General features: G+C 45.4%; 1 protein-coding gene across 4 annotated transcripts in view; it reads left to right on the top strand.

Moving 5' to 3' along the window:
• Positions 1 to 9,471: 9,471 nt before the first annotated feature.
• Positions 9,472 to 23,304, top strand: part of MIB1 (MIB E3 ubiquitin protein ligase 1) — a 103,788-nt gene continuing 89,955 nt past the window's right edge. For all 4 annotated transcript variants that reach the window (XM_006139056.4, XM_006139055.4, XM_006139057.4 and 1 more), the window contains exons 1-2: positions 9,472 to 10,028; positions 19,386 to 19,557. In XM_006139056.4, coding sequence (XP_006139118.1) covers positions 9,800 to 10,028; positions 19,386 to 19,557 — 401 coding nt within the window. In that variant the 5' untranslated portion in view covers positions 9,472 to 9,799. The remainder of the gene's footprint in view (positions 10,029 to 19,385; positions 19,558 to 23,304) is intronic.

Genomic DNA, 23,304 nt, shown 5'->3' with positions numbered 1-23,304 from the left:
TTATGACCTTTGGCTATTGAATAGCTGTGTTTGCAGCCTTCAGTGGGACAAAGTTCAGACATTCTTGCTTTATCCAGATAATGGTTACTGACTGCATTGTGTAACCAAGGCCTTAGGAACCAAGGAAATGTGTTTGAAGGATCGGACATGGGGTATGTCTACACTGCATTCCTCTTTCAAGAGAGGAATGCAAATTCAGCCGAGCGAAATTGCAAATGAAGCGGGGATTTGAATTTCCTGTGCTTCATTTGCATAATTGTGTCCGGCTGCTATTTTGAAATACCCTATTTCAAAATAAAAAACGCTGTCTAGATGCGGTTATTTCAAAAGAAAACCCTTCTTTCGAAATAACCCTTAAACCTCATTCAGCGGGGTGGGAAGGAGCAGGAGGAGAAAGGGCTGTGCACAGAGCGCACCGGCAGAGCCCGAACGCTCCCCGCTTTGCAGCACTCCAGCTGGGCTCTGCGCAGTCCCTGCCGGGACTCCGGCGGCAGCTCCCAAGAGCGGTTTGCTGGGTTTATCCCCCTTCCCTTCTAGCAGTGGCGGCGGCCACCTGTGAATGGAGGAGGCGGTGTGACTGAGCTGGCAGTCCTGCAGCAGGAGGGAAGGGCCATGGGGGAGGGGCAGAGGGCATGCTGGACAGCGGTGCGTGCGACAGGGGAGCTTGGAGCTCCAGATACTGTGCGCCACCAGCAGCGGCCCTGGGTGTCCACGCAAAGGACCAAGGGATCCGCTTACGTGCTAGGTGGAGGTGGGGCGTAGCTGGTGCGCCACGCTAGCGCTGGGTGTCTGTGAGGGTGTCCCGGGAGGGGGGGGGGAAATGGCGGTGCCATTTGTAGCTGGATCCCAGTGGGTTTTCTGGGACATTTGCCGCCTTTATCAGGACACTGGGACAGAACTCTTAAATCCGGGACTGTCCCGGCAAAAAAAGGAGTGTATAGTCACCGTAGATATGCCTGAAAAGGAAGCCTTAATTTGGCAAAAGCATCAGAAGCTTTACCTTTCAGCAGTTAGGCTATGTCTACGTTACATACCTTACAGTGGCACAATCAGTAGGGTTGCCAGATGGTTTCTGAAAAAATACTGAACAAAAACAGAAACAAAAAAGAACCCCGAGAGTTCCTAAGCATAAAAAATAAAAATAAAAAAACCCAGCGTGGCCCCTTTAAGAAACGCTTTTGAGGCTTTGGGGCCCTAACAGGCTGTCAGCAGCAGCCCACCATCTTGCCTCCCTGTGCTGGGCCGGACAGCTCCCCAGTGGAGCCCAGTAAGCACCTAGGATTTTCACCTCCTGTCTGGTAAAAAATCAGAAAATACCAGACATTTTAGGTGTCCGGTATTTTCTAATTTTTTTTAACAGACAGGAGGCGAAAATACCGGACTGTCCCGATCAATACCGGACACCTGGCAACCCTAAGAGCTTTGCCAGGCCCTGAGGCAAGGCAGAGGGACTCTGCTCTGTGCCCTGAGGAGGGGTGGGGCCTTGGGTGGAAGGAGTAGGGCTGGGACTAGCCTATGAGCTGCCCAAAGCATGTTGCGCCTCCCCCAGGAAACCCTAAGGCTCCAGCTACTGTCTCAGTGGGAGTGTCTGGGAGCTCTGGCCCTTTTGAATCTCTGCGCCCTCAGGCAGTTGCACCCCCGCCGCTATTCCCCCCATCCGTGGGTCTGGGCACTTCTGCAGCTGTGCTGCTGTAAGATATCCTGTGTAGCTAGCAGAACTCTCTCACCAGCATAATTAAATCACCCACAACAAGTGCCATCTTTGGCACTTTTATCATTGGAACTTAAAGCAATTAATGGTGTGGGTTTTATCACACCCCTGACCAACAAAAGTGCTAGCATAGACAAGGCCTAAGACATAATCCTATCTAGAAATCAGCATGCCAGGAGAGTATAATTTATACCATCCAGTCTATGAGATACTTGGGAGTGTCCCGAGGTGCAAGTCTTTGTCTAATTGCATGTAAATCTATAAATCTTTCAGCTAACTCAGCCAAATGCACAATCATTCACTAAGTGGGGGAATTCATGGTTGCACTGCAGGCACTATGCAATAGTGGTGTTGCTAAGGAGCCCTGGGGGATGACAAGAGCTTTGGAATCTGAAGAGGAAAGTCATGTGCTTTTTGAAGATCTTAAGGAATCATACCACACTAATACCAACCCTGGTACCTTCCCTTGCAACAAACCCTGTTGCCAGCTTTGTCCACATATTCATTCTGCTGATACCATTATTGGACCTAACCAAGTGAGTTTTAAGATCAAGAACACATATTCCTGCGCATCCAGAAATATAATTTATGCAATCATGTGCCGAAAGTGTCCGTCTGCTATGTACATTGGACAAACGTCTCAGACACTTCGCCAAAGGATTAATGCCCACAAAACAGATATCAGACAGGATCACAAAGAAAAAACAATTTCTTGCCATTTCAACCAGAAAGGACACTGTCTCAACAACTTAACTACCTGCATTCTGCTACAAAGAACTTTTACGTCTGCACTTGAAAGGGAATCCTCTGAACTGTCATTCATGCTAAAATTCAACACTCTCCGGGGGGGATTGAACATAGACCCCAACTACCTTACCCATTACAAAGATAGCTTCCCCAATTATCACCTCTAATGCCATTAGTTCACAGACATCTACCTTCCCCACCTCCAATATCATTAACTCTCAGACATTTTCCTTCCCCCAGCTTGCATACCCCTTCTGTTCTGAAATGTAATTTGTCCTTTTCATATGTGTTCATTTTTTTTAATTGTATCCTTTAGTATATATGGTTATGACTATTTTCTTCCACTATTTGATCTGAGGAAGTGGGTCTGGCCCACGAAAGCTCATAATCTAATAAACCATCTTGTTAGTCTTTAAAGTGCTACATAGTCCTGCATTTTGCTTAAGGAATCAGTGAGATTTGGGGACTGAACCTACCTCCACAGGAGGAATCATGGAGAATTTATTCCCTGCAGTTTCCCTCTACCCCAAGTGTTTTTCTCTTCACATAATAGTGACCAGTGTGTGCCATCTACTGTTTGGAATCTGAACTGTCCACTTAAGTTCCAGAGAAGATTCTGTTCTAGTTACAGCAATAACTGGTGCTTTCAGAGTTGGAGAATCTGAATACTATCTCCAAAATTACTGTGGCTATTATATATAGAAATGTGTCAACAAGAAAGTTCTAAGTAGTCACAAATTTTATAGTGGCAACAATACAGTTACTAATTAGCTAAATTTTCAAAAGCAAACAACCAAACCCCACTAAATTTTATTACCGTTATAGACTCATCCATGACATTATTTATTCTATACACTTACATGTCACTTTATATATAAGTACAGGCAGTCCCCAGGTTATGTACAAGATAGGGACTGTAGGTTTGTTCTTAAGTTGAATTTGTATGTAAGTTGGAACTGGTACATATTGTAGGGGAAACTCTAGCCAAACATTTCTCCAGAGCTCAGTTCTATTCTCCCACACCTCACTTCCCTCAGTCCTTTATTCTCAAGCTGAGGTGTCTGCTGAGAAAAGCTGCTCCGTGTCTCCCTGGTCTGCTGTGGGGGGCGCTAGCTTCGCATCTCCCTGGTCTGCTGGGGGGAAGCAGCTAGTGCGGGGTTGCCTCACCCCGTTTGTAAGTAGGGATCCGATGTATGTCGGATCCATGTAACCCGGGGACTGCCTGTATACAAAAGTACCTGGCCCATAGAGTTTGTTATCTAAATGTCAAATAAAATTGACATGCTAACAAATGATCAACAAACCATGGTGGTGGATGTAGCTTTAAGAACACTCAATAGAGGAAGCAAAATACAGGATTATGTAGCACTTTAAAGACTAGCAAGATGGTTTATTAGATGATGAGCTTTCGTGGGCCAGACCGACTTCCTCAGATCAAATAGTGGAAGAAAATAGTCACAACCATATATACCAAAGGATACAATTAAAAAAAAGAACACATATGAAAAGGACAAATCAAATTTCAGAAAAGAAGGGAGATGCGGGGGGGGGGGAAGGGGGAGGAAGGTAAATGTCTGTGAGCTTATGGTATTAGAGGAAGGTAAAGGAAATAGTTTTTGAGAGAGCATTTTTTTTTTAAAAAGCTGGTCACTTTGTAGTCCTGTTTCATATTTTTCTTTCTTTGATGCCAGCCAGACGAGAGATCATTCGAGTTGAGATCAGTAATAAAATTCTCACCAAAAGGAGTGAATTTTGAGGAGGGATTTGAAGGTTACTTGGCTCACTGAGGGTACATCTACACAGCAGTGTTATTTCGGAAAAACGTACATTATTCTGAAATAACGTAGCCTACAGCTACACTACAAGCAGTTATTTCAACATAATGTCAAAATAATGTCGAGCTGGACAACTTCTTACTCTTGACTCCTGTAATCCTCATTTTACGAGGGGAAGTCGGAGGAAGAGTGCTCTTTCTCGTACTTCCTGCTGTGTAGACAGCGCCAAAATCTGAAATCAGCTATTTCAACTTAAACTAAACAATTGATGTAGCTCAAGTTGCATAGCTTATTTCAGCTTTAGCCCTGCTATGTAGATGTGCCCTGAAAGATGGGGCCTATTCAAGAACCTGACTTGGAAAGAATGAAAATAAAACTAGGGGCACAGCTGGATATGAAAAAGTCGATACAAGGGAAAAAGAGCAAAAGTGAGTAGGGAAAGGCTATAACTTAGAACCTTGAACATATGGATGAAAAATCTGAATTCAATGCAATAAGAAGCAAAGTGACTGAAGTGACACTTTTCGTAGATATCTGAGAATCAGCATTTTTTATTTTTTATAGTGTGGGAAGACAGGCAATGAAGCCATAAGGGAAAAGGTTGAAGAGGCTTGTAGTTAAAAGTACTGATTCCTGTTTTTCATAGGAAAAGCACATTTGGCATAGTTTCAGTTGTCTGTTGTAGCTCACCATAACAGGATATCTAAGCTCAGCTTGCCTGTTCCAGTCCAAATGCATAGTTTGGTGAAATGGGGGAGGGGCGTGCAGGATTGCCTTTGGGAGTTACAAATGAGAGTAAGCCCAAAGGTACAGGAAAGCCCAGAGCTAGAGCATAGAGGGACAGAGCTCAGAAACAGAGCTGGGGCTGAGAGCTTCAAGAGCAGATGACCCTGAAAGAGAGAGCAGTGAGAGTTCCCTAGCTGAGCAGCAGGGCCAAATTACGGGCCATCTACAAACTTTCCCAGGCCAAAGAGCCATGACCAAAGAGGAAAGAAGGCTGAGAGCAGCAAAAAGGGCCAATGATATGATGCTATAGATCCCAAGGAGCTGAAAGCTGGAGGATAATGATGCAATGAGGGGTGAGCCTGCTGTTGTCTCTTGGCAAGAGCTAGAACCAAACCTGAGAATAAAGCAGGGCAGAGATGCACCTCGGCTAGAGAGGCTGGGATGAGATGTGGTGAGAGATGCAGCATTGCAGCTCGGATGCTTGATCTATACCAACTAGCTGGGTCATGGTTAAAAATGGCAGAACTATATTTGGTATATTTTTAGACTAGGGCGCCTTGAATGTAGTGTTTGGACTTCTCTGAGAAATTTTGGACTATGGTTGTGGGATTCTCATAATTAACCTCTCAAAGGGTTATGTATGTTTGGAAAGCTTGCACAGAGTTATTAGAAACTCTGGAAGAGAGAAATAGAAGCCAGGGCCGCTTGCAGAGTCACCCTGAGGCCATGGGAGATCACCCTGTTAAGCTACTGCCCTATGACTGGTCTCTGTCTAGATGTGTTCTCTTGACCTCATGATTGTTGAGAAATCATCATACCTGTTACCTCCCAGGGCTCTTTCTTCACACAGCCTCAACTCTTGTCATATCTGTTTATGTGCTATGGATAGCTCATTCCTTGAAAGCAGAATTGGCCCATACTTTTTGTAGTTTAATCTTAACCCAAAATTATATTTAAAAAATAAAAAAAGAACAAAAAATCCTGCCACATTAGTTCTTCTGTTAACATGAGAATTTTTTCAGGACTAAGATTTGGAAGAGAGAGTAATTTTTTAAAAAAACACAGAACTCAGGCACAAGGAAGACTGCTTCAACCATTTTAGCCAGAGTAATAAAAAGTATGAGCACTGGATCCTCAGCAAACAACACCAACTGTACACTTGCTGATAATCAGTATCTAAAAAGTAGAATGAATTAAATGAGAAAATTATGATTGTAGGGAAATCAATAGATCTTCAGAACATCAAACACCCACATATAGAAAGAGAAAAATGTTCTGGTAACTTTGTGATTTACAACTCTTGTGAATTGGTGTTCTGCTCTGGCTGAATGGCTGGAAAACGTCACATACTCATGTTATAAGCTTAGTATATGCAAAATTTACTCTCAGCATAGCAATTTAAGAATGACACACTTTCCTGGGAAGATATATGTTAATTTTTTGAGGCTTCCACTGCAGAAATAGAAATCAAACTCTGCTAGGGAATGGATGCACACAGATCATAGTTTCATATTAAAGAAGCTGTTCCTTATGAGTAAACATTTCAGTCTTAATATAATGGAGGAAACAATGACTAATGGGATCAGTGTTATGGTGGTTTAGAAGTTTTATGTCACAATTATGCTGCACTGTGAGAAAGCTGTATGCAAGAAAAGCCAGGAAATGCTTTCATGAGCTCTTCCATCCCTGACGTGTAAAGGAAATACAGAAAGGGAAATAATAACCTAGTTATAAGGGAAGAGAGCTATCTTTTAGCAGTTATTTTTCTCTTCTGCCTAATCACTTCTCTCTTTCAAATCCTGCCTAGGATGCTTACTATTCAGCATAGCACATACTTGTAAGGACAGACAAAAACAATCAAATAACATCAGTTAGTCTTCCTTTAGCTATGCCTTCTGTAAATCATGATATAATTTTGTATTAGAAAAGAAGTGGAAAACATTATTTAAGATGGATAAATATCAACATGGCATCTGTGGAATTAAAGGAAACCCAAGAGTAATTTTTAGAGTGAAATATGTTTGCCTGTGTGTGTGTGTAAGGATTTATTAAGAGCCATATTCTAGATCAGGCTTGCAGCCTGTTTGTTTGCGGCCCACAGTGCGGTTTGGATTTACAGGGGGCTCAACATGCTGCCCACAAATGGGATCCTTTGAACATGGCCTCCACTGGGAACACGCTCCACAATGGCGAGGTGTATCCCTGGCGGGGTGAGCATTGAAAGACACAAGCAGGTGGGCTGGCTGGAACAGATGGATACAGGGCGTCGGTGTTTTTAGCCCCCAGGAAGGAGGTGCTGAGAGTGCTGAGGCATTGTGGAAAGTGTTTTGTATTCATGCCTATCCGGGTGAAAGAAGCTATTTGCATATATATTTGCATGTTTATGCAACCACACTTAAATTGTGGCCCTCGGCATGTGCTGTATCATTGTGGCCCCCAGGGCTTCCAAAGTTGAGTAGCCCTGTCCTAGATCTTGACTTTGTGAAAGTCAGAGTTTTGTGCAGGGGAACTTCATGTGTGACCAGAGGTGGGAAAAGGTACATACTGCCTTTCCCTAAGGCCCTACCCCCAGCTCACTGAATTCCCCCTTCCTGCATCACTTGCACTCATCCACCCTTACTCACTTTCACTTGATTGGGGCAAGGGATGAGGTGCAGGAGAGAGTGAAGGCTCTAACTTGGGGTATGGATTCTAGGGTAGGGCCAGAGATGAGGGTTTTGAATGCAGGAGAGAGCTCCAAGTTTGGGTGGGATTGAAGTCTGAGAGGGCTTCATGGCAGGGGTAGCAGCATGGGAGTCCAGTATAATAGGTGGGAGAAGGCACAGCCTTCCCAAACTGCCAGCCTGGCCCTGTCCACACTCTATCCCCAGAACACCTGCTGTAGGTGTTCTAGGGGTTGAGTGTTGCTGCCCCCAATACCCACCCCTCCAGTGCTTCGGGCCAGGGAGGCTGGAGCTATGCATCTTCCTCCCTCCCTGTGCTCTAGAGCTGGGGTTATGCACCGCCCTTCCTCCCCTATGCTCCAGGGCTGGGGAGGCTGGGGCCGTGTATCCTCCTCCGTCCCCAGACTCTGGGGTCAGGGAGGCTGGGTATGTGTGATGCCTGCAACTCCCCTTGGCTGTGATTCCCGGCCAATGGGAGTGAAGACCAATTGCTAGGGGGCATGGGTAGCATGTGGAGCCCCATGCCCTTCCTGTCTAGAGGCCAGATTTGCGGGATGCTTCTGAGACACAGTGAATAGCCAGGACAGCATTAGTCACTCAACACTGAAAACTGGACACCTTGGTCACCCTACCCATAGCTTATTCCCCACCTCTTCCCTCCAGTGCTCATATGTAGCCAGCAGGGCCATGTATGGGCTGAAATGAGTATAGCTGTTGAGGCGGATGCTGCTGCGGGTTGAAACTAGCTGCTATGGTCCAAAAACCATCTGAATTCTCTCTTAAGTAAATGAGGGAAAGCTTAAAATATACAGCCGGGGTGTGCATGGCACCATTATTATCATGTACGTGTACTGCAATAGTGGCTAGAGGCCCCACCTTGGGAAGGCTGCCTTTTACCACCCGCAACAGATTGAAAGGTCCACAGCAGTGGTCCCCAACCTTTTGGGGCTGCCAGGTGCACGGGGGCAGGGCTGCTCACGCACCAGGCACCCAGGGGAGGGGCCACACATGCACCCGGGGCGGGGCTGTGCACATGCCTGGGGGAGGGGCCACCCATATGCCATGCGCCCGATGCTGGCGACACCCATGTGCCGCACTCCCGGAGCTGGCACCGCTCCTGTGCCGCATGCCCAGAGGTGGGGGCTGCCCATATGCCACACGCCTGGGGGCAGGCTGCTCCTGTGCTGCGTTCCCAGGGGTGGGGCTGCTGATACGCCGTGTGCAGGGGCTGGAATAGCCCATGCACCGCACTCCCAGGGGCGGGGCCGCCACCGCCCATGTGCTACATGCCCAGGGCCAGCACCGCTCCTGTGCCTGTGTGCCCGGGGCCAGTGCCACCACTGTGCCGCGTACCCAGGGGCCAGCACCGCCCATATGTCGCGTGCCCAGGGGCCGCCACAACCCTTGTGTCACGTGCCCAGGGCCAGGGTTGCCCAAATGCCGCGCAGCTGGGACTGGCGCTGCCCATATGCTGTTCGCCCGGGGCCAGCACAGGCCCTTACGCGGCGCACCCTGGGGCAGGGCCACCCAAACACGCACCCGGGGCCGACGCTGCCTATACGCCGCGCGCACAGCACCCCATACTCTACCAAAACGTTAGCTGCTAAATGGGGTGCCCTACATGCCCCACCCTCTGTGTGCCCCTCCCTGCATCTCTTTTCCCGCAGGCACCAGTAGCCCCTGGTGGTGCGCATCCTCGAAGCTAGGGCGATCCAGTGGGTTACACATGCGCCCGCAATGCCGTGTGCAATGCTCAACTCCTCTCGCTAGGTGGCGTTGACGAGCCTCCTTCTCCTGCGAGGTACCGTTCTTTCTTGCACGGGGCCCCCCGGTGCGCGTGCGCCCTAGCAGGCGGCAGCGCATGCGCCCTGTGCTAGAGGATGAAGCGGCGATGGTGGTCTCGCTCTCTCCCCGCCCCTCGATTCCCGGTCGCCGAGGTACCCGGATGTAGCGGTTGAGCCGCCGCCAGGCTCGCTCCTGCGCCCGGGACGTGTAGACGGCGCCAGCGGGCGGCTCGAGCCGGGAGCGCCCAGCGCGGGGGAGGGGAAACCCGCCCGCCGCGCAGCAGAGCGGAGAGGCCCCGCTGTCCTCCCCCAGTGCAGCCCCTGCGGAGACGCCCCCCGTGGCCGGGCCCCTGCGTCCTTCCAGCGGGCCCGTGGGCCAGGGGCGGCCCCGGCATGAGCAGCGCCCGGAACAACCGCGTGATGGTGGAGGGGGTCGGGGCCCGGGTGGTGCGGGGCCCGGACTGGAAGTGGGGGAAGCAGGACGGCGGCGAGGGCCACGTGGGCACCGTGCGCAGCTTCGAGAGCCCCGAGGAGGTGGTGGTGGTTTGGGACAACGGCACCGCGGCCAATTACCGCTGCTCCGGGGCCTACGACCTGCGCATCCTGGACAGCGCGCCCACCGGTAAGGGAGGCACGTCCCTCCTGGCCGCCCTCTTTGCTAGGGGGCAAGCCGGGCTGGAGTCCTCGGGGACAGCGGGGGTGTTGCGGGGACTGGTCCGGTGGCTTCTTTTCCCTTCCCCTCTTTAGGATACGAAATCCTCCCATTGCCGCTGATGGGATGTCCCCCCCCAACCGCGGGGCGTTGTAGACGGGATATAGCTGTAGGGGAAGTAGCCTGACTGTCTCTATTGTGGACTTTTAAATCTTGATTAGATAGCGCATAGGGAGCAGTCCTGTTGGAATGGGTTTGGCCTGGAGAAAGAGGGTGGTGACCCAAGATTTCTTTATTCTTTCTGTTCTAAAAGCATCTCTCACAATGGTTTGGTTACTTTGTATGGAGGGCAGCAAGATGTCTGGCAGCAGCTCTTTGTTAGAGCTAAACACATCTCCTGATTTTCAAGAAGTATCTTGTCCTTTATTTTTAATGTCGAAACAGCCATAGACTGTTAACACTGAAGAAAATATTTTTTTAAATAAGTATTTTAACTGTTTATGCTTTGATTCAGCTTGGACAATGAGGGTAGAGCTTTTGGTTTGACTCTCATGCTCTCCTGCATCAGCACTATGCGGCAATTTTGGTGTTGTAAATACTGCACAGGGAATATTCAGACAACAAAAAAACCCATTTTCATTGAAACTTTCAGAAAAAGGAAAATCCCAGTGGTCTTAGTTTTTTTTTTTAATTAAAATGTGTATATAACTGCCAGGATTGGTTTTGAGGAAGGATAACTGGACAGATTTATTGGAATTCCTTGTATTTCTCTTTATTTCATGTATTTATATTTGCATTCTGTCCAGGGTCCAAATTATTTATACAAAGAAGAATAATGTAGAACACTTATGTTTGTTAATTTTTAACAGACTTCCTAAAGTACTGAAACCTATAACTATAGTTAATACAAACGTGCAATAGAGAGAAAACTTTGGTCATACTGAACACTTCAAATGGATATTCAGGTTACTAAATGAATTACTTGTTCTTGTACATATCCTTTTGGTGCGGTAGGTAGATTGGACTGGCTGTTCAGGAGGGATATTGTTTGGAAACTTAAGCTGAAAATTTTTTATGAATTGTTACAGAAACAATTAGGAAAGTGAGTGAGTTGTGTATTTCAGTCATGGATCCTTATTTTGTAAATGTTTATGCTTGCACTTAACTTGTGAATAGTCCTACTGAAAAAAGTGCCCTTGCAAGTTCTTAAAACTAAGCATCTGCGTATGTATGCATGCAGGATTCACATCTCAAATGCAACTGTTTCCAAGCCAATGTATAGACTTCAAAGGAATGTTGTCAAACCTGAAACTATCTCATACATCTGAAAACAGTGAGGTGTCCTGTGGCACTTTAAAGACTAACAATTTTATTTAGTCATAAGCTTTCATGGGCTGCAAGTGACTGCTGAGGCTTTCATAATTTTTTGTTATTTTTCTGATTTTTGTGCGTTTGATAGAACGTGTGGATAGTCTTAATTTCTGCCTCAGGTATTAGCCCGAGGACAGCATTCTCATGCTCTTGTTTTGGGGAAAGTTCATATTCTTGCTTTTTATAGGCTCCACATGAAGGTGTTTGCCATAAAAGATTAATAGAGCTATTGTTTACTTTTTGGGCTAATGAGTGTCTCCTTTTATTAGAACACCTGCTTGAAGTCAAGGAATAGTTGGAGTTGTGTATGAATCTTAAATCTCTTCTTCAAAATTTCCTCAGGTGTGGAAGCAACAGGAATTTGGAAAGAAGGGGAGGTAGTATAGACTACAACATTAGAATCTAAAGGTCCAGAGTCCTAATACATTTTATCACTAACCTGCTGTTACTAACCTGGGTAAATCATATCACCTCTAAGCTTGCTTCGTGTCTTACTCTGTCACTATGTGATTGTTGTCTAGCATAAAGGGATCCTGACCTCAGTTGTGATCTCTAAGTATTTCTGTAATTCATACCCCTCACAATTTCCTGTTATTGTTTGTTAGAATTTGGGAATCAACACCTCAATGCTGTTAGTGGCAGGTTCCTCCCAGCACATCTCCCTTGCACTTTCCTCCTCCCCCCCACTTGTGCCATGCTGCTGCTTCTATCAGAGGCAGCAGTGTGGGGGGTCAGGGGAGATTGTTCCCATAGCAGCCCTTGTCTGTGTGGAGGGTCCCAACTCCCCACTAGGACTCCTCGCAGATAGGGGCTGCTGCCAGCTGATCAAACAGCCTTACAGCTTGACCCCCAACTGCTACTGTGTTTTAAATTGCAGAGCTATAGCGGTGTTTGGTCCCGGTAGGAGATGGGACTGAGCCAGCTGCCTTCTCCTATCGACTAATCGAGTAGTGAAAGATTCGACTACTCGATTAGTAAAATAACTTATTTAAACATCCCTAGTTGGCACCCGATGAATTGTGCTAACTTGATCTTTAATGTGTATCCTCTGACAGGTCAGCCCACTGAAGTTAAGCACACTGCCAAACTCAAGTTAAGGATTTTTGTGTATAGACATGAATCAAGTTAATTCTGCATTAAAGCAATCCCAAAATGCATTTTGTATGTTTCTGGAGATATAGTTCTGATGTTTTATCATAATATATAATTAAAATTAATCCATTTTATACTCCAGCATTACTACCAGAATAATATGCCACTGAAATAAGTGAACTAAAGTGCCTAAATAGATAATAAAAATCATGGAATGATATCTTTATTCATCTTAAAATATTGAAATTAATCTTCATTAATGATAGAGACCTTGAAATGAAATTGCTTGTCTTATGAGTCTTCAGAATATACTGTTAAAATATTGATTGAAAATCAATTGAATTTTAATTTTATAAATAGCTACAAGTGTTCTGTCTCAATTTTACGATCATGCCTTGTTTTAAATACAGGCAGTCCCCGACTTACGCGGATCCGACTTATGTCGGCTCCGCACTTACGAACGGGGCTCTCGCCCCCGGAGGTCGAGGTAGCGGATTGCTACCTGCGAGCTCCGGGGCGAGAAAGCCCCGTTCGTAAGCTGCTCCGGTGCCCCTGGTCTGCTGGAGACCGTCTCCAGCAGACCAGGGGCACCGGGCGGGTTCCCGCACTTCTGAGGCTTTGCCAGAGCAAAGCCTCAGGAGCGCGGGAACCGCCGCTGCTGCCGCTTGAGACCGGGTGCCTGTGGTCTGCTGGGGACCGTCCCCAGCAGACCACAGGCTCCGGGACTCAAGCGGCAGCAGCGGGCGGGTTCCCGCGCTTCTGAGGCTTTGCCAGAGCAAAGCCTCAGAAGCGCGGGGATCCGCCCCTGCTGCCGCTTGAGACCGGGTGCCTGTGGTCTGCTGGGGACCGTCCCCAGCAGACCACAGGCACCCGGTCTCAAGCAGCAGCAGCAGCGGTTCCCCGCGCTTCTGAGGCTTTGCTCTGGCAAAGCCTCAGAAGCGCGGGAACCCGCCCGCTGCTGCCGCTTGAGTCCGGGTGCCTGTGGTCTGCTGGGGACGGTCCCCAGCAGACCACAGGCACCGGGACTGAAGCCGCGGCCGCGGGGGAGGGGGGGTCCCGCGCCTCTGAGACTTTGCCAGAGCAAAGCCTCAGAGGCGCGGCACCCCACTGCTGCTGCTGCTCTGCTCCCCGTGTCCCTGGTCTGCTGGGGGGGGGGGCGCGGATAGTGTGCCCCCCCCCCCCCCCAGCAGACCAGGCTTTTGTTTTGGACCCTGGAGCAGAGCAGCTGGGGCGCTGCGGATTGGTCCTGCAGCACCCGCTATGGGCACTACTGGACCAACCCTGCAGCACCCCAGCTGCTCTGCCTCAGGCGTCCTGCTTCAGCCGCTGCTGGTCAGTTTCAGCAGTGGCTGAATCAGGACGCCTGGGGCAGAGCAGCTGGGGTGCTGCTGGGTTGGTCCAGTAGCGCCGAGGAGCGGTGCTACTGGAGCAACCCAGCAGCACCCCAGCTGCTCTGCCCCAGGCGTCCCCAAGTCAGCCGCTGCTGAAACTGACCAGCGCTGACTACAGGAAGCCCGAGGCAGAGTTGCTCTGCTTCAGGCTTCCTGGAATCAGCGCTGATCAGTTTCAGCAGCAGCTGACTTGGGGAAGCTTGGGGTTCTTAAGTTGAATCTGTATGTAAGTCAGAACTGGCGGTCAGTTTCAGCAGCGGCTGAATCTGGACGCCAGTTCCGACTTACATACAGATTCAACTTAAGAACAAACCTACAGTCCCTATCTTGTACGTAACCCGGGGACTGCCTGTATCTAATAAAAAGAATTCTCAGTAATATACACTGTGCATTTGTTTCCACTGGTGCATCTTTATAGTTTTGTTACCAGATTGCTATAGAACGTTATGGCACATATAATCCTTTTGGTTGTCTCATGAGAATACAAAATCTTTTCCTACTATCAAATCATAAAGAAATGTGAGTCAAACAGATTTAGACTTAGAAAATAACCTTAATTAAATAATTTGTTTTCACTATTTGCTGGCCTGGACACACATAATGGACAGAAGATATTTGTATTTAAAAATTACATATTTTAAATGCTTCAGAGGGGTAGCCTAGTTAGTCTGTACAGGATAAACTTAAAAAACAACAAATAGTATGGTAGCACTTTAAAGACTAACAAAACATGTAGATGGTATCATGAGCTTTCGTGGGCACAGCCCACTTCTTCAGATGACCCTTTTAAATATTTGTGGTAGTTATAACTGTGGTGTCCAACATGTTAGTCACTAGCCACATGTGGCTATTTGGCCGGTTGAGCTTGGCTAGTTGGCTTGAACATTGTGGATATTTGGCTGACTGAGTGTGGCTAGTTCGCTGCTGAAACAGTCTAACAATGCTGCCTCTCTGAAACATTGCTTACTAAAACTCAATGGTGCCTGAAGATTGTTTAGTGACTTCTGAAGTGAAATTCTTAGTCCATGTCTGCCAAACTAGAGATATTGACTAGACACTTTCATTTCAGAGATGAGCTGCATTGGTGAGGTAGTTTGGGAAACCATGCTGTTGCAGTAATTGTTTTCTTCTTTGCTTTATGGATAGAGGTGTTAGCCTCAGTCTTGACATCTTGCCATTATGGAGATCCAGTGAATCTTTTTGTGGCGGGATAACATCTGATTGTGACCATTGGGTTTTCAAATGGCAAAGAACTCATCTGCACCTTGACTGGTCTCATAAGAAGCATTTTTGTTACCTGTATTTCCGATCATCAGATATTTCACTATCATATAGTGTACTTGTTTAGACTTTACAGATTTGTTACAGTTTTCTTCTACAAATATGTTGCTGTTAAACCAAAAAGAAACAGGAAACATTCATAAATCTCAACTACAAAAATATCAAAACCACTTTCAGAAATTCTTAAGATTTAGCCAAAAAAATCACTGACTTAGCTGTGATCTGTCAAAGTTTTATAAAGTGAGTTTCTGCTTCTCTTTTGTGAATATGCCCATTATTGCTCGAAATGATGTATTGGATTAAAAACTTCACATGCTTCATTAAAAATATCACACTTCAAGAACCATGTTCCACATACCTACCTTAAGAGTTAAGTCCTGCCTTAAGTATTTTATAATTTCAGTTGTTGAAACTTCATTTTCATTTAAGTAAACAATAAAACATGTTTTATATTGATCTACTAACAGACAGCTTGATTCAACCAAAGAGAAAAATTGTGGATTGCCAAGATATTTGAGGTTCATCATAAAACCATGTGTTTTGGTTATAGTTCTTCTCTATTAATTTTGACCAGGTGAATGCTGATAATACAATTCCATAAATGTTTGTTTAGCAAAAGTATTTTTAAGTTAATTCCCCCATTTGCTGCAAAATCATCTTGATTTCAAAAAAAATCTTCAGTATCGTATTAAGCATGATACAATCTTGAATTTGGAGTGCATCACTGAAATAGATGTAAAGAAGAAGAGAAAATAATTTCTGATAAGAGGATGATTTTTTGGATCAACCAAGGAATTTAAAAAGTATGGGGGGATGGAATGGGGAGATTTTCCTCTGAGTCCCTTTGGGGTAAGCCCTGGGATGAGATAAGTGGCAGAATAGAAAGTGATTACAAATGTTGTAGACTAGGGATGTTAAATTTAGTTTAATCAACTAGTTGATGGAATTTCATAAGAACGGCCATGCTGGGTCAGACCAAAGGTCCATCTAGCCAAGTATCCTGTCTGCCAACAGTAGCCAATACCAGATGCCCCAGAGGGAGGAAACACAACAGGTAATCCTCAGGTGATCCTTCTCCTGTCACCCATTTATAGACAAAACAGAGGCTAGGGACACCATTCCTACCCATTGTGGCTAATAACCATTGATGAACCTAAGCTCAGTGAATCTATCTAGCTCTTTTTTGAACCCCGTTGAAGTGCTAGTCTTCACCACATCCTATGGCAAGGAGTTCCACCAGTTGACTGTGTGCTGAGTGAAGAAAAAATTCCATCAACCAGTCATTTAATAAGTGGGGGAGCCACAGCAGGGTTAGCTTATGGACCTGTGACCTCCCGGCTCTTAATACATTTAAAAAGCAGAAGTGCAGTGGAGGGACAGCTGATTCCTGCTGTGGCACTACATTTAAAAGGAAGAAAGAGCAGTAGGCTCTTAATACACTTAAAAGGCTGGTGCATAGTGGGGGGACCTGGCATGAGCTGGGAATCAGCTGTCCCAGTTCGTGCCGGGTTCCTGGCCCACTCTCACCCGCCTGCTGCGCTTCTTCTTTTTAAACATACTAAGAGCTGACAGCAGAGGTGTAACTCCTGGGACTGGGCACCAGTTGGGATAGCGGATTCCTGGCTCACGCCCAGTCTTTGCTACCTCCCTTGCTCCCTGTAGAGACAGTGCTCTGAGGAACTGGATTTTAAGTCGGCTCCCCCCAGCACTAGTTCCTGTCCCCAGCACTGGCTCCTCTGATAGAGGCAGAAAGGGGGGAGGGAAGTGATTAATTCAGTGTTTCTCAACCAGTGGTTCAAGTATCCTTAGGGGTACTCAAGAGAAGTCTGGGGGGTACATCAACACAACTGAAATTTGGAGAAAACTGAATTTTTGATTTATGTTTTACAGCACTTTATTATTTTTGTACTTTTTACACCCAAAAATGTCATAGCCTGCCTGGCTACTATCAAGTTGTTTAAACAAATGTGTTGCAATGGTAGAAAAAAATGTTGTGTGTCTGAAAACTGTAGGTACTGGAGATACTTACAATTTTTTTTTAAATGGCGTAGTTTATAAAAAAAAAAAGGTTGAGAAACACTGGACTAGTTGACTAGTCACTTACCTTATTTTCAAGTCTGCAATAGGAATGTATCCTTTTTGCTTATAAAGTGGGCAGTGTCACTCCATTATGATCTCAAAGTAGGAAAATAAGGAGTTTGGTGCCTTTGAGTCATTTTTACCATTTAGTGTAGCAAAAATGACATGTCTCCTATACTTGGGCATACCCGGGGATCCTCGGAAGGTAGGACAGCCCTTATGGCTCTTTCTGTTGTTCCTGGGTAGGGAAATTTTCACACATAAGTTTGCTAAATGCCAGTCCTTGCTACTAAAGAGAAACGAAGGGGTGAGAGGATCCTTATCTGGGAGCAATGGATGGATAGGAAGGCAGTTAGTTCTGTTCCTCCCCTTTGTGATTCCTCTCCCCCAAGCCATTGGTAAAGGAAAACTGGTTCCTACCACTATGTCTATTTTGTAATTTGCACAAGGGGGGTTTCCATCTTTCATATCAGCATCTAGTAAAATTAAGTGGCTGATAAATTTGAAGCTTTCATTCACAAACCACTGTCTCTTCTGGACAAGAGAAGGAACACTTACCGGTACTTTTTTCTTGTGTCCTGTCTAATGTCAGAGATAGGGATGTTAAATTGTGTTTAATCAGTAATTGAGTAGTCGATGGAATTTCCATTGACTACTCAATTAGTCGGGAAGTGGGGAAACTGCAGAGCCCCACTGGGATTAGTTCCCAGCCCCAGGAGCTAACCCCACTGTGCTTCTGCTTTTTAAATGTATTCAGAGCTGCCAGGCTCTGAATACATTTAAAAAGCAAAGGTGCAGTGTCTGGGACTGAGCACAAGCCAGGAATCAGTTGATTCCTGGCTCATGATTCCCTGCTCCTTTACTATGCCTTTGTCTCCCCTGCTCTCCCCCCTCTCCTCCCCATGCCTCTATCAGAGAGAGGAGACAGTGTTGGGGGGAATCAGATTTTAAGACGGCTTTCCCCAGCACCGGCTCCCGCTCCCCCCATGCCTCTATCAGAGAGAGGCAGCAAGGGGGCGGGAAGTGACTAGTCGGGTCACTACTCGACTACCCGATAAGCATATGCTTATCTACTGGTTGCTTACGTCCTTAGTTAGAGATGCTTAACTGTCTCAAAGGTGGGTAACTGGGGGAGGGATTCTTCATTCTAACGCTCCTCTAGCACCCGTTTTTGCATTAACTTAACCACGGAGTAGTCCCATTGCTTGTTGCTTCTGGTGCTCATAACTTTCCTAAACAGCAGTAGAGTGAAGTTGACTAGATTCTTACCCATTTCACTGCTCTCAACAGGATTCTGAACAGCAGTAGTGAAAACTTTCAGGCCTGCTTGTTTCTTACTCTGCTGTAGCTTGGAAAAGCCATTAGCATGGAGAGGCTTTGAAGCTCTCTTTTGCCAGATTTAGGAGAAAACACTCCAGTAGTTTGCACATGGTTCAGGTTTGGCAAGTAACCAAAAATCACAAAATTTATTTTTGCTTTAAATCAAAGCATATTGACTGAAATAATGGCAGTTGTCCAGGAGAGCTTCCTACTGGTCATGGGGAAAATACATTTTTTAAAGTGTGGTTAAAAAAATATAGATGGATAGGATTTAAGCTTCTTTATTGTCTTACAGGTATTAAATATAAATCAGACTAAAGCATCAGCTGTTAGATCCTTAACATAAACTGTGTCACTGCACAATAGTTGTCACAGTTCCTTATTTATCCATTGATAGAGAATTAACTTGGCAGCTAAAACTCCCCAAGAGATAAGTATTTTGATGGGGATTTCTGACAATTTATGCGTAAAAGTTAAGGAAAACTTCTTTATCTTTCCTCTTAAATATCTGTATTGAGTGTATAGCTGGAAAAAAATTAAAATGCCTGTAATGTATATTCAGTTCTTGGGAAGGGAAAGACCTTTCAGCCATGGCTAACAACCAGAAAGATGAAGGATAGTCCGCAGATCTCTTCCTCCATCAGTAATTTTTTCATCAGCATGGTTTATATGGTTACTGAATCCTGCTTGCTCAAATATACTTTGATATTACATTTAACTTAATGTTGGTGTGCAATGAATATTTAAATTGTGTATTTTAAAATCGTACTGATGTCACATTCTTGTTTTATAGGTATCAAGCATGATGGAACTATGTGTGATACTTGTCGTCAGCAACCAATCATTGGCATTAGATGGAAATGTGCTGAATGCACAAATTATGATTTATGCACGGTTTGTTATCATGGGGACAAGCATCACTTGAGGCATCGTTTTTATAGAATAACCACACCAGGCAGTGAAAGGTAAAATGTATGGGTTTTTTCCCTGAGTTTAAACAGAGGAACTAATTTATTGAGGATAAATACTTTTTCTAGCTGATAATTTAGTTTACTGTAACCTTGGCAGCATAACATATTTGTTCAAGACATAGATTCTGTTGCTGGTTCTGCCAATGAGTTATTTTGCAGCCTTAATCTATCTCAGGCTTTCTCTCTGTAAAATGGGAATTTGGTGTTTGACATTTATTAAATCCTTTGAGATTTACAATTTTATGGTGTTTCAAACTCCATATTTCTCTTTTCCCCTTACAGCATTCTGTGTTAGCATTACATTAGCATTACTGTGTCAGAGTTCTAATTTACAAACTGTATTTCTGGTTGTGATGGGGAAAGAAGGCGTATTTCTTTTTGTATAAAAAACTTTCTTTCAAGTAATGTCCATGAAAAATAATTCTTTCTGTGAAATACTGAGATTGGTTTTTCATATATACCTGAAACAAATACACATTAAGTATAGTGTTTTCATAACTGTTTAGAGGTTTTACATAGCAGGCACTCATTTGGAGAGACATGAAATTTGAACTAAACTGTCCAATAGAGTCTGCAGTGTATTTTTTCTGTTCAATGTTAACAGAATATCTGAATTAGGAACAGGATTATAACTTTGTTGGTAGATGAGGCATAAAGGAGAAGTTGGGCCAGGGAGGAGGGGGATTTTTTTATCCCTCGAACAGAAGTATTTAATAATGTTTAATAGAACACAGAAAATGACCTGGAAGAGAAATTGATTTCTGTACAAATATTTTATTTTCAAATCTGCTTCTGTTTAAAATCCCACCCATTACATTGATAGAGTAGTCTTCTTTATATTGCTTCATAGTTGAGCTTTCCAGTCTCTTTCAAAAAAAAGTATTCAATAAAGTCAGAATGTTTCTGAGTTAGATTTTCTCTATGCTGCCAATTGAATCACAAAACTTCTATTGTTCGTGGGTGCTTTATAAAACCAAACAAACCTTGAAAGACAAAAGTTTTGCCCCTGCAAATGACAGTGTAAACAGCTCATTGTCTGCAGGAGCATTCTCTTGTTGACAGCAGGAACCCCACTTGTAGGTGTGGAAGTGTTTTTTTTGGCAAAAGTGTTGACAAATAGCATTTAAACTGCCTGACTTTTAGTGACATGACTGTCTACACTACACAGCTTTGTGATACAAAGCCTTAGGGTTCCAGCACAGGCTTTTTCCCCCTTATTTTCAGAGATAAGCAGTGTTAGCAATCCCTAGGATCATCGTATACTTATGCCTAGAGCCCTGCACAAATACAAAATTTGCATCCATATCCACATCTGCAGCTCATTTTTGCAGGTATCCACATGTACTTCTGTGGATGCAGATACCTTTGGATTTGCAGGGCTCTTATGTCCTCTTAATGGCTCATCCCTTTAGTTTCTTCCTGTACTCCAGTTTGACTTGTGCATTGCTGATGCAGCTCATAAATACACAGTCTTGCCAACCAGGAAAGTGGGGGTGGGAAAAGGGCAAGAGGTGGGGCAAAGGATGCAGTTGTCTTGGGGCCCTGTTATTCAAAGGGGCCAGGGGCTCCTTGCTGCTGCTGCTGCTATTGCGGGGAGACAGCCAGCTCCCCTCGGAGCTAGTGTACCCGGGGCAGCAGATAGCTTCTTAGGAGCCATTGTGTGCTGTGAGCCGGCTTTTAAGCATGAGCACCTGGAGCCTTTATGTAACCGTGAACGTTAATTGATGACCCCGGGCTCATTGGCTAACCCTGTACAAGGTTACACTTTTACATCCCTACTTTGCAATAGCAGCTTATTCCTTCTATGGCTTCTTATCTGCTGGCTCTGATAAGTTCAGCCAGTAGAGTTTTATTTGCTTCCTAAAATTGTGGGGGAGTGAAAGTGGGTTCTAAAGTTTTGCTTAAAGATATGCTTTGTCTGCCAAAAATCTCAGGCTTCATGCCATCATGGCTTTTAGAGAATAGAGCGGGAGATTATAGGCATTCAGAATGATGGTTCTTCAGAGAAATTTTTTAATTGTTCCTGTTCAGTTCTGTCCCTACCTCCATTTGCAGTCAAGGAAGTATCCTGTCCAGGCAGATCAACTGAGGCATGTTACTTAGATTCTTCAGAAGATTGAGGATTGGCATGAGGAGATATTATTTAAACAATTTTGTATTGCAAACAAATAAGAGTGATGGAAGACAAGTTGAAATAATGAGTGAAAGATTCCAAAATGTTCAATAAGAAGGGAAAAAATTGCCAAATGACTTCTAATATGAAAACAAGGGAGCAGATTAGCCTGATACCAGAATGTAAATGTGATGGGTCCCCCTACTCACCATGTGCCACCAGGAACTCAAGTGCAGCTGAGCCTTCAGTTTTACCAGTCTGGATTCCCTGCCATTCTGTGAGGTTGTAACAAGCTGCAAAGCCCTCCAGGCTCAAGCTCACACTCTAACCGACATTCACAAGCAGGAGCCACGCCCAGTGGTGTTAATGAATGATATGTTCTACACTTCATGAACAAACAATAGAGAAACTTCGACCAAAACACTCTCAGCTCCCCAGCCTAAAACCCCAGAGCCATACTGTTCTGCCCTGGTCAAAACCTGGCCAGTGTATGAGAGCTGTTACCCAATTGGACAGTTCCCTTGATATGGAGAGAAATATGCACAAAGCCTTTGTTAACGGAGCTGAGATTTTTTTCCCAGATACTTTGCTAGCACTCCACTGTTTTAAGTAACAATATAAAATATATTTAACTACAGAAAAATAGATTGTAGTTCAGTGATCTCGAACCTTTTTAAGTATAAGTGCAATCTAGGATCTAGTTCAAACCCAAACAACTTTGCCCTACCTCCTTCTCACCTCTTCTCCAAGGTCCTGCCCCTGCTCACTATATCCTCCTTCCCCCACCCCCCCATATCTCACTCACTTTTATCAGGCTGGGGGCGAAGGGTGGGGATGCAGACGCTGATCTTGGGCTAAAAGATTTGGTGTGTGGGAGGGGTTCTGAGCTGAGCCTGGGGCAGGGAATTGAGGTGCAGGAGGGGGTTCAGGGTGCTGGCTCTGGAAGGGAGTTTGGGTGCAGGGCGACTCAGGGCTAGGGAAGGGGTTTGGAGTGCAGGAGGGGTTTAGGACTGGGGCCAGAATTCAGAATACGGGCTCCAGCTGGGCACTGCTTACCACAGGTGGCTTCTGGGTGGTGGTGCAGGGGGCTAAGGCAGGCTTACCCCTACTCTGGCTGTGCACCACTCCCAAAAGTAGGAAGCAAACTCTCTCTATCCCTGCCCCATCTGCTCTGTGGAGATGGGGTAAAGGGTGGGGGAGGGGCATCAGCAACCTTCCCCCTCCCCTCCCCCGGCCTCTTTTTCCCTTGCCATGAACAGCAAACATGAGGCTCCCATGGGTAAGGGACCACTTCCAAGGCAGAGGGCAGGAGCAACATGGCAGTGCTAAGAGGAGCAGATGAAGTGCCGACACTGGATAGCTTCCCAGCCAAACCTGTCAGGATCACCTGTCAAAGGTTCCAAGATCTACCAGTAGATCCTGATCTACTGTTTGGTGACCACTGTTGTTGTTGATTATAAATCTGTCTGTCTTGTTTTCATATCAGAGGTCACTTGACAATTTTTTCCTTCCTATTACTTTCCAAATAAAAACACAGTCTGATTCTAACACAGGCACAGGTTTTGAATAATTGTCTCAGCCTGTTAGGTTGTACAAGCAGTGTGTAGATGTTTTATACACAGGCAGGA

The sequence above is a fragment of the Pelodiscus sinensis genome, chromosome 2 (assembly GCF_049634645.1).
Source record: "Pelodiscus sinensis isolate JC-2024 chromosome 2, ASM4963464v1, whole genome shotgun sequence".
Classification (NCBI taxonomy): domain Eukaryota; kingdom Metazoa; phylum Chordata; order Testudines; family Trionychidae; genus Pelodiscus; species Pelodiscus sinensis.
Note: the sequence above shows the minus strand (reverse complement) of the source record. Positions and strands in the feature narration are given on the sequence as shown.